The 15,297-nt window shown below is 46.8% G+C and overlaps 2 protein-coding genes across 2 annotated transcripts in view; one reads left to right on the forward strand and one right to left on the reverse strand.

Moving 5' to 3' along the window:
• Positions 1-11,717, reverse strand: part of pygo2 (pygopus homolog 2) — a 183,378-nt gene extending 171,661 nt beyond the window's left edge. Inside the window, exon 1 of the mRNA XM_084032389.1 lies at positions 11,713-11,717. The gene's annotated coding sequence lies outside the window, so the exon portion shown is untranslated. The remainder of the gene's footprint in view (positions 1-11,712) is intronic.
• efna1a (ephrin-A1a) lies at positions 1,735-13,743 on the forward strand. The gene is made up of 5 exons (XM_084032390.1): positions 1,735-2,079; positions 11,978-12,273; positions 12,883-12,948; positions 13,067-13,174; positions 13,306-13,743. The coding sequence occupies exons 1-5, from the start codon at positions 1,982-1,984 to the stop codon at positions 13,431-13,433; spliced, it is 696 nt and encodes a 231-aa protein (XP_083888516.1). The 5' UTR covers positions 1,735-1,981; the 3' UTR covers positions 13,434-13,743.
• Positions 13,744-15,297: the final 1,554 nt, after the last annotated feature.

Genomic DNA, 15,297 nt, shown 5'->3' on the forward strand with positions numbered 1-15,297 from the left:
ATGTGCCTTTCTGCGTTTGTACTGTTGGATCTGAAATGGTTTGTCGGTCTGGATTTTTCTAAATGCAGATTGCCTGAACGGTGACTACTCAGAACCACTGAACATAGAATATATTGCCTGTAATATACAGAGGACTCCACTTGAGTTTGTAAATACTGAAAAGAAAAAAGGATTTATGTAAAATACTTGACGGAATAGTGTGGGTGATTATTCAGATGAGGATAACACAGAGTCGGACCATCTTAATAAGAGATGTGATTATATCAGTAGTTTCTTTATCTGCTCGGATCAGCGGTGAATGGGATGTAATTGCACGTTGACAATTAAACTGTCAGATAAAGTGCTGATTTGCAATCAGGAGTCTACCTGACAGTTTAATCAACTAAAGCTGTCGGGCCTCCTGTAACGGCCGCGACCTTCTCACGTTTCATGCCCTGTCTCCCTGCAGCCAACTGGCTCTGAGATGAACTTAAGCAAAAACACAACATCTTGAAGGCTCAATCACACGGCTGCGTGGAGCCTCACATACTGTTAGAACAGGAGCGTTTCCTCTGCTTTCTTAAATACAGACAAGTTCATCCGATCACATCCATAAATCGTATCTACGTCGGAAATGGAGTCAGCGGTCCGAACTGCAATTATCTGCTTGAATTTATCATCCACATTGATTGGCCCTCCTTTTTTCTGTTGTTGTTTGCTGCGATCGCTTGAAAAGCTGCTGTGCTGCTCAGCAGGCATAGCAAATAAAGTGCCATGTCAAGCGGAAGCGGGCCTGAAAACCCCCTCTGGCAATATGGCTCACTAGGCTGAACAAGCAGCTCGCGGTCCAGATTATCCATGTCAATGGAACAGAAAATGAGAATCGGGATTTGCAATGTATCTGACAGCATGTGGGGGGGGGGGGGGGGGGTTATGTGCTTCCACATGAAGGTACAGTCTTTGTGTTTGACTTTTTTTACGTTTCATATAACTTATCATTTCAAAGGGCTCAAAAACTCATCACATTCAAAGATGAGGTGGATTTTGCCTCCGTGTTAACACAACAAATGATAAGGATAAACGTGAGATTTAAACTCAGTGAACCTAAAACAACAACTTCCCTTCAAGAAATCACTGTGCAAACACACCATAAGTTGCTCAACCAGTGTGCAAGAAAGGGTGGTGCACTTCAGTGATTGATAAGAACTTAACAGTTTGAAAGCATTGGACAAAATAACCGGAAAAACTGAACTGAACTGGAAACAAATAAAAGTACACAATGTTTTTACAGCTTTTAATATTCAGATTTAATTTACAGTCGATCAGAGAGCTATTTAATTAACTTTATGGCCATTTTTTAGGCTGTATTTGTGGTGTTTTTCGTATTTAGCTGTTCATGTCTTATCATCCTATAGAGAATGTATTGCAGGTGCAATGTAATTGTCTGTTTTACATGCAAGCGAGTGACAAAAAATATATGCATAAAATATGATTGTCTCTTTTACAACACGTAGATATAACCAACATGCAACGGTTCATAACTAGCATATCATCTGATCACACTGTACATGCTGGAGTTGTAATAATGTGCAGCCTACAACACAAAACAGCAGAATGCATCCAGAGAAGCTGCAGAGCTCGCGTCTCTCGGACAGCCCTCTGATTGGTCCCTTCTGGTAAGGAGGCGGGGCTCGCGGCTGTGGGCTTTTCACAAAACCAGCCACCACGCCGCTCGGGCTTCCATTCACTACGGACTAGTCTCGTTAACCAGCTCTCTCCACGCTTGTTATACCTGTACGAATCTACTTGCTTTTTTTTTTTATTCTTCATATTTTCCCCCTTTAGAGCCACGCATGCGTAAAGTGTAGTTTTAAGCGTGCAACTCGAGGCGCGAACTCGTCTCTGTGAACTTTATTTGTTGTGATTGGGGTTTTTTTTTTTTTTTTTTGCACGACCTACCTGAGTTGTGCCTCCTCTCTGCACGCCTCCACTGCTCCCCACCATGGATTTGGTTTGGATTGTGGCTTTCGTTGTGAGCGTCTGCGCCTGGTTCGCTTCAGCGGAGCGACACAGCGTCTACTGGAACAACACCAACCCAAAGTAAATATCTCCTTTCATTTGTTGTTTTTCTTTTTCCCCCTCATGCTAATTCGCCGCTCGTGAACCCACCCTCGCACTCACTTCTGTTTTTTTTTTGTATTTCTCAGCGCAAAAGTCAGATTGTTTGGCGTCTTGAATGTGAAATTACTTTTGATGCGACACTGATCCAAACTCGGACGCGGTTGAATGGTTGCAGCTCGTGCATATTTTAATGAGCTCGTGGTGATGAATTTGTGATGGGAGCATTTGGCTGCTGTTGTCATGATAATGCAAGACAGTTGGGAGTCCCCCCCCCCCCCCTCTCTGGACTCGAACCACTTGTTATGGTACTCCTTACCTGTAATTGTCCTACCTGTTCAGATTCTGGCAATCTGTGTACCCTAATGCTGAAGGATTAGTTATGTCACGTGTTTATATTTGTGAACTGACTTTTGAGGGAAGAAAGCTCCTTTTTTAATCAATGTTTTCATAGACAGACAAATGCAAATGTTTTTTTTCTTTCTTCATATCAGGACATGATCAAGTATCATATAATACTGCTGAAAAACATTATTTGTGCACACATATACATACTTTTTCCTGCAGTGATTTATTGTAGGAGTCACTGATTTACTGTTCAGTTTGATCACACTGTTAATTTCTATCATTTGTTGCTGCTGGGCTCCACAGGGGAGGATTTTTTTTCTCCGGGTTGTATTTTTCCGTGTGTTGTTTTTTTCTTCTTCTTCTGACTCACAACATGTTGAAATATCAGTTGCCATACCCTTCCCCTCTTGACGGAGAGTCCTTGCTTTCTAGTGTGGGAGGCTGCGTTATCTCCTAAATCAAGAGGTATCACATGGGGTTTCCGCGGCTGTCAGGGAGACATAGGGGTGTTCATATTTCAGGTGGTAAGACGAGTAATAATGGTGTGTGACAGAGACCGAGGAGGTAACTTGAGGCCTGCCTGGTAGGTCACGCTGTGGGAGAGAGATGGATTGCTCAGGGAGGAGAAACTGGAGCTCAAATTGTCGGGGTTAGGGGCCATTCGGAATAAGTGGGGGTCAATTAGAATGATGTTTGATGGGGGCCACAAACGAACTTCCATATGGACCCACGCACGCAAACACCCCCCCACCTGGACAGTCGAGCACAAACGGGGGCTCCTGGCAGACGATCACTCAATCACAAACGATCACAGCAACATCATCAGAATCAATCATTGTCTGGATCAATCTCTCTCTCTCTCTCTCTCTCTCTCTCTCTCTCTCTCTCTCTCCCAGATATTCAAATATTGCCTTATTTACAGCGAGCGTTCCCCTCCCGATCTCCCCTGTGGTCAAAACTGCAGCACTTAACTGTTGTCGGAAAGGTCACAATTATAGTGCCGGAGCGCTGGAAATCAGAACGGAGTCCCAGATGGCGAGGCGTTTTGTTGTTTTCCCCCCTCTGTGGAACGACAGTGATCATCTCTGTGTATACACACGCGTAATCCGCCCTTTTGCACTTTCTTTTTTTAACAGATGACTGTGCTAAATCTCCCCCTTTTGGCTACACTTAATCCTGTATTTCGCAGAAAAAGCAAGCGTCTGAGATGTTTTCATGTGGTACTTTTCATCTTTCCCAGCAATCTGACCCGCCCTTTGACCCCCCCTACTTGATACAGCATGTTGACGTCCATCTTTTTTCTCTTGTGACGTCTGCTCTCTCTCTCTCTCGGTTTATTGTTCCATCATGTTGGAAAGCTGTCGTTAATCAAATTGATCTCAGATTGATCACCGTGGTCCATGCGGTGCAGGCTCATTTCCTTTTCGTCAATGTGTTTGTTGGGGGATTTAGCAACACACACACACACACACACACACACACACACACACGATCATACGCAGGCCTATATATGCACAGTGGCCCTGCTCTACACTTATGTGTGCACGGGTTTGACTGCCTTCCAAGGTCATATCTGCCTGTACTTTAACGACCACTTTGCTTCTGCATGAGTGAAATCTATTCCTGACAGCAACGTCTTTCAGTGCTTTCCTGACCTTGTTTCACTTGTTTGCGTATTTGCAACCTTTTGTGTCTGATTAGCAGCCGTTTAATCACCGAACACCGGCCGGTTCCCAGAAAGAGGCTCACCAGTGTTGCCCGTTGAGTTCGGGCCCCTGCATGCCAGTGTGTATACGTGTCTTGTGTGAAGGGAGTGTCTGTGCAGGAGCCAGTGTGCGTGTGTGTGCGCGTGTGTGCGTGTGTGTGTGAGCGGTCATAACATCACCAGATTCAAGTGACTCACACACTCTCGTACACATTAACCTCAGTCATCCACACGTACACACATGTGCCACACACTTGTGATTGATGTTAACATCGTCCCAGGAGCCCTCTGGACTCTACAGCTCCAATAATCTGCTCGTTCATTGCTTCCCCCCCTTCTTCTTTTTTTTTCTCCCTGCTGACAGAGCACAAGTAGACCACCACCTCCACCACCCGTTCCTCCCCCTCCTCTGCTTTGTACCTGTCTCTCCCTCTCTCCAGCACCTCCCTCCCCCTCTTCTTGGCCAGGTTCCCTTTTCAACTGGGTTCTGTGGTCTCCAGTACTGCGAGTCTGTTAACTGTTTCATGGCTCTCTCTTCTCTCTCTTGTGCACATATTGGATCTTCTGTGTGTTTTGACCTCATCCTCAAAATCACCTTTTTCTGATATATTTTTTATAGTGAGAATTTTGATTTTTGTTAAAACTACACTTCCAGATGGCTGTTGTTGTCACAGTGGTTGATGGAATCAGCTTTTTGTGCCGTGTTTGTTCAAATTAGTTATTTAAGGTATGTCTCACCCACATTAGTGATTTTTTTGGGGGGGGAGGGAGGGTATTTATCCGGTCAGTATGGGTGTTTTGTGATGCCTCCTATACAAATTGGGGGAATGGTCTTCACGGTGAGCCACAGAAAGAGAATAGTCACTGGTGTGACCGATCAGGGGTCAGAGTTCGCTATGTGATGAAGTGGCACAGCCTCTATCAATCTGTCAGTCATTCTGTCACGGCGGTGGTCCCTCAATGCTAGCTGCCACTCAGGCTGACCCCCTCTCTCCGCACAGCCGTGGCTCTGCCTCTGGGAAACTCTCATTCTTTCCCCCTCCTGTCTTTTTCGGTCCCTTTTTCGCCAGCTTTTATCTGAACTTTACAAGCTGTCCCTTTTCAGTCTATTATTTCCTCACCTCCGACTCTGGCTCCCGGAGAAGGAGGAGGGGGGGGAGGGGGGCATGCTAAGAGGTGTGGAATTTTTTTATCGTTCTTGGCATCCATGGCAATCCTTCACAAGGCACTTTGCCCCTTCCTTCACGCCCCCCCCCCCCCCCCCCCCCCCCCCCCCCCCAGCTCTCTTTCTTAGAGCTTCCTTCCCTATGAAAAGCCACTCTAGTCTTCCCAGCAAACAGGTTTATGTTTGTTCTCTTTTATTTTTTTTTTCACTTGTCTGTCCTCTTGAGTGCTGAAGCAGTGGTTGAGCCAGTCTGAGAACTCAAAGTTTGAAAGCGCAGGAGTTTTTTAAATGAAGGGGGAAAAAAACAAAACAAAGGTGAACATGTATCGGGTTTGCCTGTTTGCCTCCCTCGCATGTGAGCACGTACATGTTGGAGAGATGAGAGATAAGATTGGGTAGCAAGCGGGTGTTACTAGGTGGACACAATAGATATGAGATTTCTTGTGATTTCCAAGTAATCTGAACCGAAAGCTACTTTCCTCGGAAAACATCCAGGTTTCCCCGCTTCGCTTCCTAATCCAGCCTTCGGTCTCAACACCCCCTTGTCTTCAGCGAATTCCTACGTCAATCTCCATCTTTTTTCTCTCGCACCGTCCGTCCCCTCCCACCACCCTTAATCTGGTTTTGTAATCTGTCTGATGAATTCAATCAATCCTACTTGTTGCCCGCGTCGATGGCGGGAAGGCTCGATTGGACTGGATAGAGAATCAGGTCAAAGGTTTTCCCTTCCTGCGGGCGAGCTGTCCGGCGTTACCAAAGTCTGCATGCTGTCTGCTGCGTGTTTCCCTGTGAAGTGCTGCACTTCCTGGCCACGTCTTTTCCCGGGAAAACAGCGTATCCTGTCTGCACAATAAACAATACAGTTCTCACACCGACACACACGCAAGACTGTAAAAGTCTCTGGACTCGGGAGTTGATTCAGTTTCCCAGGCTTGTTTGAGGAGAGAATATGTATCAACCAAGGGCGAGTAGATATTTAATTTGTTTTTTTTTTTATGAGGGAGCTGATCGGCTGTCCAGCCTGGAGGATGATTTTGTGGCCCGCCTCTCCGCCCACACCACTATCAAACTATTAGTCTTTTTTTGGATTCTCCTCTGATCAGTGTCGCCCCAGTCAACCCCAGTCAACCCCGCCAGTGTTTTTCTGCCCCCTGCCCATCCTTGTGCCTCTTCCTTATCTCTGCAGCAGACTTCCCCCGCTCCTTCCCACTCTGCTCCTCCTCTCTGCGCTGCCTTGGAACAGTTCAACCCCCAAAAATCAGAGGGAAAAAAACCCAATTAATAAAGAGATTTATGATGGTGTGTGTGTGTGTGTGTGTGTGTGTGTGTGTGTGTGTGTGTGTGTGTGTGTGTGTGTGTGTGTGTGTGTGTGTGTGTGTGTGTGTGTGTGTGTGTGTGTGTGTGTGTGTGTGTGTGTGTGTGTGTGTGTGTGTGTGTGTGTGTGTGTGTGTGTGTGTGTGTGTGAGGCAGAGATAAGAGAGTGTGTGTGTGTCCTCCAGACTTGTTTGTCAAATCTTGGGGACATTCAATGCACCAAGAGTTTATGTTTGGATGAGGAAGAATTAGTCAGCAGACGTCCGATATTATCGCAGAAAAACAAAGCATTGTGTTTGTTTTGTTGTGTAAACGGGGTTTATTGTGTAACTTTTTTTTATTTTTTTTTATCCCTTTTTGGATGTCTGGGTTTAGTGTGTAAACACGTCCCCATAGTAAATACTGCCACCCCCTAGAGGACTGGTGTAGTATTACCTTTACAACAACTATTACTACTACATTTAGAAATCCATTAAATAACTGTGGCCTGTGCCCACATATTGTTTCCCCACAGCATTCATGAAGCCACAAGCAATAAGCTCTTGGAAAAACATGAGAATGAACATTTTTGCTTTGTGGAAATCAATCTGGAAAAATCGATTTTCTTGCACAGATATTTGCCTCCTGAGAAATGTGATGTCAGTGTTGACCTTTTGTGTTCTGGCCCTTTTTTATATTATATAAATGGCTCAAGGGGACAGCGTGAGACAGTCGGAAAGTGCATATGTATTCATCTAAGCTTTCTTAGCACAGCGGAATCAGCCAATTATTTCTGGTGGACTTAAAGCTCCGTCGCTTCTGCCGGTCGGCAAAAGGAGCTCGGCGAGTCCAGCCGGGAGACGCCGGCAGAATGACCAATGATCCGGACAGACAAAGGTTGAATGACGGGAGAAAGCTGATTGAGATGGATGGCAGGAAAAAGTCAAACACCGCAGAGAATGAAGGCTGAAATATGATGTGGGGGAGCCGAATGAGTCGCACCATATTTGTTTCTATGACGACCCCCGACATACCCACGCTTTCATTGTGCTCTGCAAACGGTGGGTCAGAAAGTTGCATATTTGGAATACCAGCAGAAACCGTTTTGTGACCGGTTCAGCGAGTTCTGGGGGTTGGGGGAGGGACGGAGTTGACATGAGGATCTGGTTTGCTTATTGAGCGATGAAAGACGGACAGGGAGTGGGAGGGGGCGGCCGACGTTGATGGATGAATAGATAGGCGGATGAAACAAAAAAAAAAGAGAGTTTGAGCAATAATGTTAAACAGTCCTGCTTTACTAAACTCGTGATGCACCTCGGAAAGTCTTTTTGCTTCTCTCTGGTGGGCCACCTCCCTGTTGGCGTCGTGTAAAGCTTCAGATATATCCTGAGAGAAATGGCTCCCTTGTGTCCACTGTCTTTCATTACTCTGTTAACACCCTCTCACTTTCCCCCTCTGCAACCCTGGACGCCCTCACACGCACACATCCATCATGTTTTTGAACTCCAAAACGTCCCGTGTGTCGGGAGTAATACCCCTCCTCTGTGGGAGAACAATGGGGATGGAAAATATAAAAAGCCCCACCCTGCCTATCTCACCCCTTACTCTGCCCCTCAGCCCCCTTGCTCTGGGCCTCGCTGTCCACTCTAAGCCCCTGTATTAAACAGGGTCTGGTGCTGATGAATGGACCAGAGCTCAGCCGCTGCTCCGCCCAATAATCCAGGCTTGGATGAGCCGATTAGGTGGTCCCCCACATTCCAGTTCACTCATCTGTGACGCAGGCCAGTCACCTTGTGGGTCACATTAATTGTGTGCGTGAAACCTGTGAGGAAAATGATCGTGTTTATATGGTCAGGATCAGAGCACAGGTCAAGTAGACTAGACCTCCTGTTTTTAGACGTGGACCTTTTTAAAATAGATCTGAATCGACCCGCTTAAAGTCAGCGATTCCCGTCTATAGAATTTAAAATGCACAAGGCCCCTCCGGTGCTGACTTGGAGATTGTCCCGACCTTTGATCCACGTTGCGGCCCCAGAGGTCCGGCATTCCACAGGGCGATAGTGCAGAGATGAGAGGGTGATGGATGGATGAAAGGAGGGGGTAGAGGTGGAGAAGAAAGCAAAATGCTGGCCGGAGAGATTAAAGAAGAGAGATTAGACTCCTTGCTCCTGAAGAGGCTCCAATAAATCAGGAATTCCTTCTTGGGATGAGAGGGAGAGCGGCCGTGAGCAGCCTGTAGTCTATTTTTCACCAGATTTGTGCAAACACACACCCACAACCCACTTCCCTCGTTGCTGTTCGTTATTGGCATTTATTATCCACCTTATCATAACTGAAACGCACTCCCAGAATTCACTCCAACACAAACAATCACGCATTTAAAATGTCTCAGACGGGCTCACGTGTGCACAATCCTCGCTGCAGATCTGCCACCGTTCCACAAATTATCCTTAAGTGGAGAAAACGGCTCCTCTCCGCCGTTACCTCTGCCGTCATTAAAAGAGAGCAACCCGGGGCAAACAATGGGGAATAAATCAAGACAGAGAGTGGGGAAATAACAAGAGACGCACACCGGGGGAGACAGAGGGAGGATTGTTGTCTGCCAAAGTGAAGGTGGCATGATTTGACTTTGTTAGCTAAACCTTTTCACACGGAGGCTTAAGCTCTCTTTGGAGTGTGTTACTCCGATCGGTTAATTAAGCAGATGATGTGGAACGTTTCAACGCCGGGGCGTTGGAGGGGGGGGGGACAAAAGGCGGCGGGATAATTAAAAGTATTTGCCATTAATAAAAGGGGCTAGCCAGCCTCCCCGGGTGCGTATTCAACCAACTGTTCTCTCCGCTAAGTGAGGTATTCCATCAGCGCGTTGTGAATAGAGACACTGTATGAAACGGTGGCATTGATGAAGCAACTGTAGCGCTCGCACAGATACTTAGTGAGAGGAACTTCAAAAGCCATCCCCCCCCCCCTCCACCCACGACTATTCATGCCCTCTCCCTCCCCCCCTAACTCTCAGCCTAAAGGGGCTGGGAAGTGGGGAGCAGGAGGGCATAATTACCCCCCTCCGGGGCAACTTTAATACCCTTTTTTTGTGTTTTAATTGCACCCCCCCTTTCGACCCCCCCGTTAGATGAACACATTGGGAGCATACCGCGACTGGTTTGTAATCCGGGGCTCGGAGTGAGGGAGGGGTATGGGGAGTTTGTTTGTGTGTGTTTGCAGTGTTTGCAGCAGGATGATAACTCTGTCAGGCAAAGGCAGACAACAGTGTTTGCTCAATAGCGTTATCGATTCGACTGGAATTGAAAGTGGCAGGGGGAAAAAAACACTTTAGTGCCAATCTGGTAAACAGAGCGTGGCGGGCAAACTGCAGATAAGCACAAAGCTGTCTGGACCATGGCAAAATGATAATTATTGCCCCCCCCCCTCCCTTACTGAAAGTTGGCTGGGACACACTGTTATCGGCACAGTTAGATGGAAGTTTCATCAGTGTATTAAAAAGGTGCTCGTTTTCTAACGGGCCCGTATTGCAGTTATAATTGCGCTGCTGGCTAATCTGGTCATCAGCATTGAGGGAATGCAGTCAGGCAGAGAGAGGGAGGGAGGGAGGGAGGGAGGGAGGGGGGAGGGTGCCAGGGGGGGGCAGGAGTCAGGGCCCGGTGTTTGGAGCCACAGCGTCTATCCTTTTACCAGGGGGAACCAGGGAGACCCCTGGCCAAAAACAACAACAGCAGCTAACGAGCGGCGGGGGCCCGTGCCTCTTTGATCGTTAGTCACACATATGGACCTTGTCACACTAACACAAACTGCCCCGCTTTGTTACATTTAGGGAGGGGTTTATGAGAAAAAAGAAAAGTTTTCTTTTCTGTAAAGGTGTTCAATTAGCTTTCTTGCTCACACTGGCCGCCTGCCTCTTTTACTCTTTTTTTGGGGGGTTGGGGGGGTTGCTGAAAGCCAGAACAACAGGCCATGTATTCATTGCAAAAGCAACAGAACTCTATATTAGACACACATTCTCCTTGTGTGTTGTGAAAATATCGAGGTCTGTCAAATTTCATCCATTCTCTGAGAACCCCCGGTGATCCAGAACAGTAGGAGACGGTAAACTGATAGGCATCGCTTTGGAGCTCAGTACCGTGGGAGGGAGGTGTGTGTGTGTGTTCGTTCGGTGGGTGCAAAAAGTAGGTAGCTAGTGCTTTAGGTTGTTGATAGATGGGAATCACTGGGAAGTGTGTGTGAGTTTGTGTGTGTTGCTAGAGGCCGGTGATAGATGGCTTTGGCTGAGAAGAGAGCTTTAGCCGTGAGCCGCCCCTGGAGCCGTCGTTCAGTCAGGGGGAAGGGGACGCAGCTTAAATACCTTTAGTGACCATTCCTGGAGATAAACTCTGAATGTCTTCGGAAGGGAAATCCAGGAGGGGGAAGGAATCTCGGACAGAGGCGATGAGTCCAGTTTCCCTCAGAGTGTGCTATAGTCAGAAGTCTTTTTGTAATAATTCAATTGGGTGTGTGGGGGCATTTGAAGAAGGTTAAAATGCTTTTTTTTTCTCCGAGATCTCTTTGACCCACGTCCAAAGGGAAGGGAGGGAGATTAGTTTACTCGAAGGCCATCGTAGAGAGGGTGGAGGAGTGATTCAGTGAGGAATGGAGGGGAGGCAGACAGTCTGACTGTTTCTCTCTATCTGTAATGAGAGGGAGTGTAGTGGGAGACGGTTACAGGCCGTCACCAGACTCATTTAGTATGTGTCCGCCTGTCTCCTTGAGCCTAATGAATGGTTCAAAATATATTTGACCTTTTTTTTATTTTTTTTATTTGTCCTTATCTTGAGGACACTCGTCTGCTTCTGCTGAAGGGAATTTGTCATAATGCGTTCTGCCTCTTTATCCGTGTGGGTGTTGGTGTGTAGCCCGGCGGATGTCGATACTCATCTCCTGTCTTGACGGGCTAACTGACTGCTAATGTTTCTCTGTAAACATCACTCAACTCCAGGGGGACGTAGGATCAATGTGCACTCAGTGCCGACTCTCTGCAGCAGCAGCAGCTTAGCTGGCCTCACGTTCATCCATATTTATGCACATGTTCTCTGCAGATCATTCTCCCCCCTTATTGCGTTTTCCCTCTTCATTGCGCACTGACACACACACACATATTTCCTCACTCACAAACACTCTTTCCTTCCCCTGCTCTCCCTGTCTCATTCCCGGGCCTCTCCGTCTTTTCCCTCTGATTTCCCTGTTGTACTCTGGCATGTGGCCGATCAATATATAATCACAGGTTTTGAGGCTTTATTTATTACCGCTCTGTTGCTATAAGCATGGTTATCAGTCTCCTGCCACCTGCGTAACCCTCCTCCTCTGCCTTCTCCCCGCAGGTTCCTATGGGACGACTACACCGTGGAGGTGAAGCTCAACGACTACCTGGACATCGTCTGCCCCCATTACCCCCAGGGCGAGGTGCCACTGCTGGACGCCGAGCGATACGTGCTCTACATGGTGGAGCGCGAGGACTACGATTCCTGCAAGCCCCAGTCGTACGACCAGATGCGTTGGGAGTGCGGACACCCGTTTGCTCCTCACGCCCCCGAGAAGTTCTCTGAAAAGTTCCAGCGTTTTACTCCGTTCACTCTGGGAAAGGAGTTCCGCCAAGGAGAAAGCTACTATTATATCTGTAAGTGCTATTTTCACGGTTTGGGACCATCATGGGAAGTTTAACTGAGAGTTAAGGCTTTACTTGGTCACAGTGCTCTGAGCTAAATGCTAAAATCAGCATCCCAACATGCTAATTTTCAACATCTTAGTTTAATATCCAATAGTTAGGAATCATTTTATGGGAACCATATGGGAAAATGTCATGAATCAATCTAAGAATTGAGATATATCATTCTGGTCGGGGCAGGCTTTCTATGTTTTTCTACTAACTGTAACGTGCCGGATCTTGGTGGCCAGCTCGTTTAACCCTAACATGGACATTATCTGGGGTGTGGGCTCCTTTGCCATGTTTATACTTACCCTGCTAGACTGTAACCGTAAAGAGCAGGCAGTGTTGTCACCCCGTGCTTGGCTGTAATTAGATAAACTGCAGGACAACACACACTACGCCTGGTCACAGATGGCCTTCTAAGCTTGGTCCCTGTGTCGGGCTGTTGCCAAGTGTGTGTGTGTGTGTGTGTGTGTGTGTGTGTGTGTGTGTGGGCGCATGCATGAAGGTGAATTAAGGGGCCAGCGGAGGATAAGTGCATTAGTTAAGATGTTAACGCGTGCTGTTGTTTCTTCCCAGCCAAACCTTTGCACCACCACGGACAGGAGTGCCTCAGGCTCAGGGTGGACGTCGTAGCTGCTGATGGTGAGTTCAACCGCCCTGCTGGCCGTAAGGAGCATAGCGCAGTCGCCCCTGATCGGCATTTTTAGGCGATTTGCGAGACCCAAGCAGAGTAATTGATGGCATTTTTCTGTCCTTTCAGGCTCTCAAGAGGCCAGAGTGGCTAAAGGAGGCACAGGCGAGGCTGGAGTCGGAGCCGGGGGCGGGGGAGGGGGCGGGGTTCACAACCCATCCAACAGACTGCCTGCAGGTATGTTGACCAAACCCTGCGTGCTATCTAATTATCCATGACCTTAAAACAATCCAGGCCCCATTCAGGCGCGCGTTAGGGTGTAAATACGTGGTGCTAATGTGTCCTCTTTATCTTCTTCCATCTTCAAGCAGACGACCCAGTGGTAGTCCTGCCAGACGTCCAGAAGAGTGTACGGTCAGGCTCTGCGGTGACGGCTACATCCCTCTCCATCCTCTCATTGCTAGTCCCGTTTTCATTACTGCTATTGTTGCACTGAGAGGACGTGGAAGGACTGCTGTGAGCAGGCGACTTTTTTTTTTTCAGGGACTACAATGAAGACAGTCCGTGGGGATGAAACCACTGACTCAAAAAGACAGTTTTCCATGCCCAGTGCTGGCCACGGGGAGAGACCTTTACGAAGCTTGTAAAGTACAGATGGACTCGCTCGCGCTCCACGTGCCGAGCGTTCGAGACAAAGTATGTGTGTGCTTCGTCTGACTTTTCAAGTTTTTTTTTGTTTTTTCTTGGACAGACCAAGCTCTCTTTGATTTGTATTTTTTTAAAGGCTCTCTCCAAAAAAACAACAACCCATAAAAGTCTTTGAACGCTAACCCCAGGAGACGATACAAAGGACAAGTCGAAGACGAACCTAAAGCGGCCGACGAACAATCAAGAGTTTTTTTTGTTGAACAATATGAGTTTAGATGGGAGGAATCCACCTCTTCCCTTTTGAGCCAAAGATCAGTCATCTCTCCAACTTGTACACTATTCCACCCTTGAGTATCGTGTACTACCTGTTGTATTGTTCTCGTAATGGTATTGAGTGGCGTTGACGTCCCACGTGGTTACTTTTCTCTAAATGTAGCATTGACAGACACGGGGGCAGTTCTCATGGATACCACTCCTTCTTGCGGACCATGTGCTTAGATACTGTAGCACTAAAATGCTGCACAGTACAACCAACATACACTCCACAACAGTGTTACACACACACACACACACACTGACGACATGAAACCACACTACATTGAACTGTGTTGCGTGTACATTCTGTGAAGATAATTTATAACATTTGCAGCTGAGGAGTTTTACTGTATAAACCATGTGCTCACGAAAAGAAACGTTTACTGTTGGCAACGCTGGGGGGGAGGTGTTTATTTCTCTCTCTCCTGGTAGAGTTAGTACTTGTGTGAAAGGGATAATGTGTGAGAAAAAAGGGGAGCGATTGATGGAGTGATGAGACAAAAAAAAAAAAAATTCTGCCAAAAGCAAACACTGAGATGTTGTGTGTGTCGCAGAGAGGCGGGACTTCTCTGTTTGTTGGATCTCGCCGCTGCGTCGGTTTAACCGTCTGACGCGGCGGTCCGGTATCTTTATTTCCACAGGACCCAACCCCTGTGCCTCATGGTGCTTTCCTCTCGTGTTTCCAACGCAGAGATCAGCCATTTAGACTCTCGTGATAACGATCGCAGTTTTGGATGATTTGAGACACGGCGTTGAACCGAGTTTGCCAAGCACATCTTCACCCGACAGGCTGGCTTGATCAGCAGAGCACAACAGTGTATGACAACCATTGAAGTCAGTCTTCTTCTTCTTTCTTTTTTTTTTATCTGAATCCTTGTTACCTAATTTTGTACATGTGTAAGTAAAACAAAAAGTGTATAATATGTATATATTTATAAATATATATAGAGAAGATTATATAAAATGTTTGATAAATATGCTAAATGTGAACATTTCATGTGAAATAAAAAAAAGATATTTTTGGAAAACCAGAACAGCTTTCTTGTGATATTTTTTTTTTTTTTTTTTTTGCCAGCCCTGCTTGCAAGTCTAGGCATGGTGGGGCTTGTATGGCTCTCGGGATGGCAAAGTTGATTTGTCTGTTTTGTGGTTATGAGTGAAATGTGAAACTGTTTGGCTCAGACATCCATATCGCCCTCAGGAGGAATTGTATTATATCTATTATTAAGTCAAAATGTTAATCTTTTACGACTAAATACCTTTAAAAAGTGACATTCAGCCTCAGGTGCATGTTGAGTTTAGTACCATTAGCATGCAAATGTTAGCATGCTAATACACTAAACCAAGATGTGGAACACGGTGAATGTCACCTGCTAAACATCGGAGCGTTGCCGTAG

Source organism: Eutrigla gurnardus, assembly GCF_963514095.1.
Source record: "Eutrigla gurnardus genome assembly, chromosome: 17".
Lineage (NCBI taxonomy): Eukaryota > Metazoa > Chordata > Actinopteri > Perciformes > Triglidae > Eutrigla > Eutrigla gurnardus.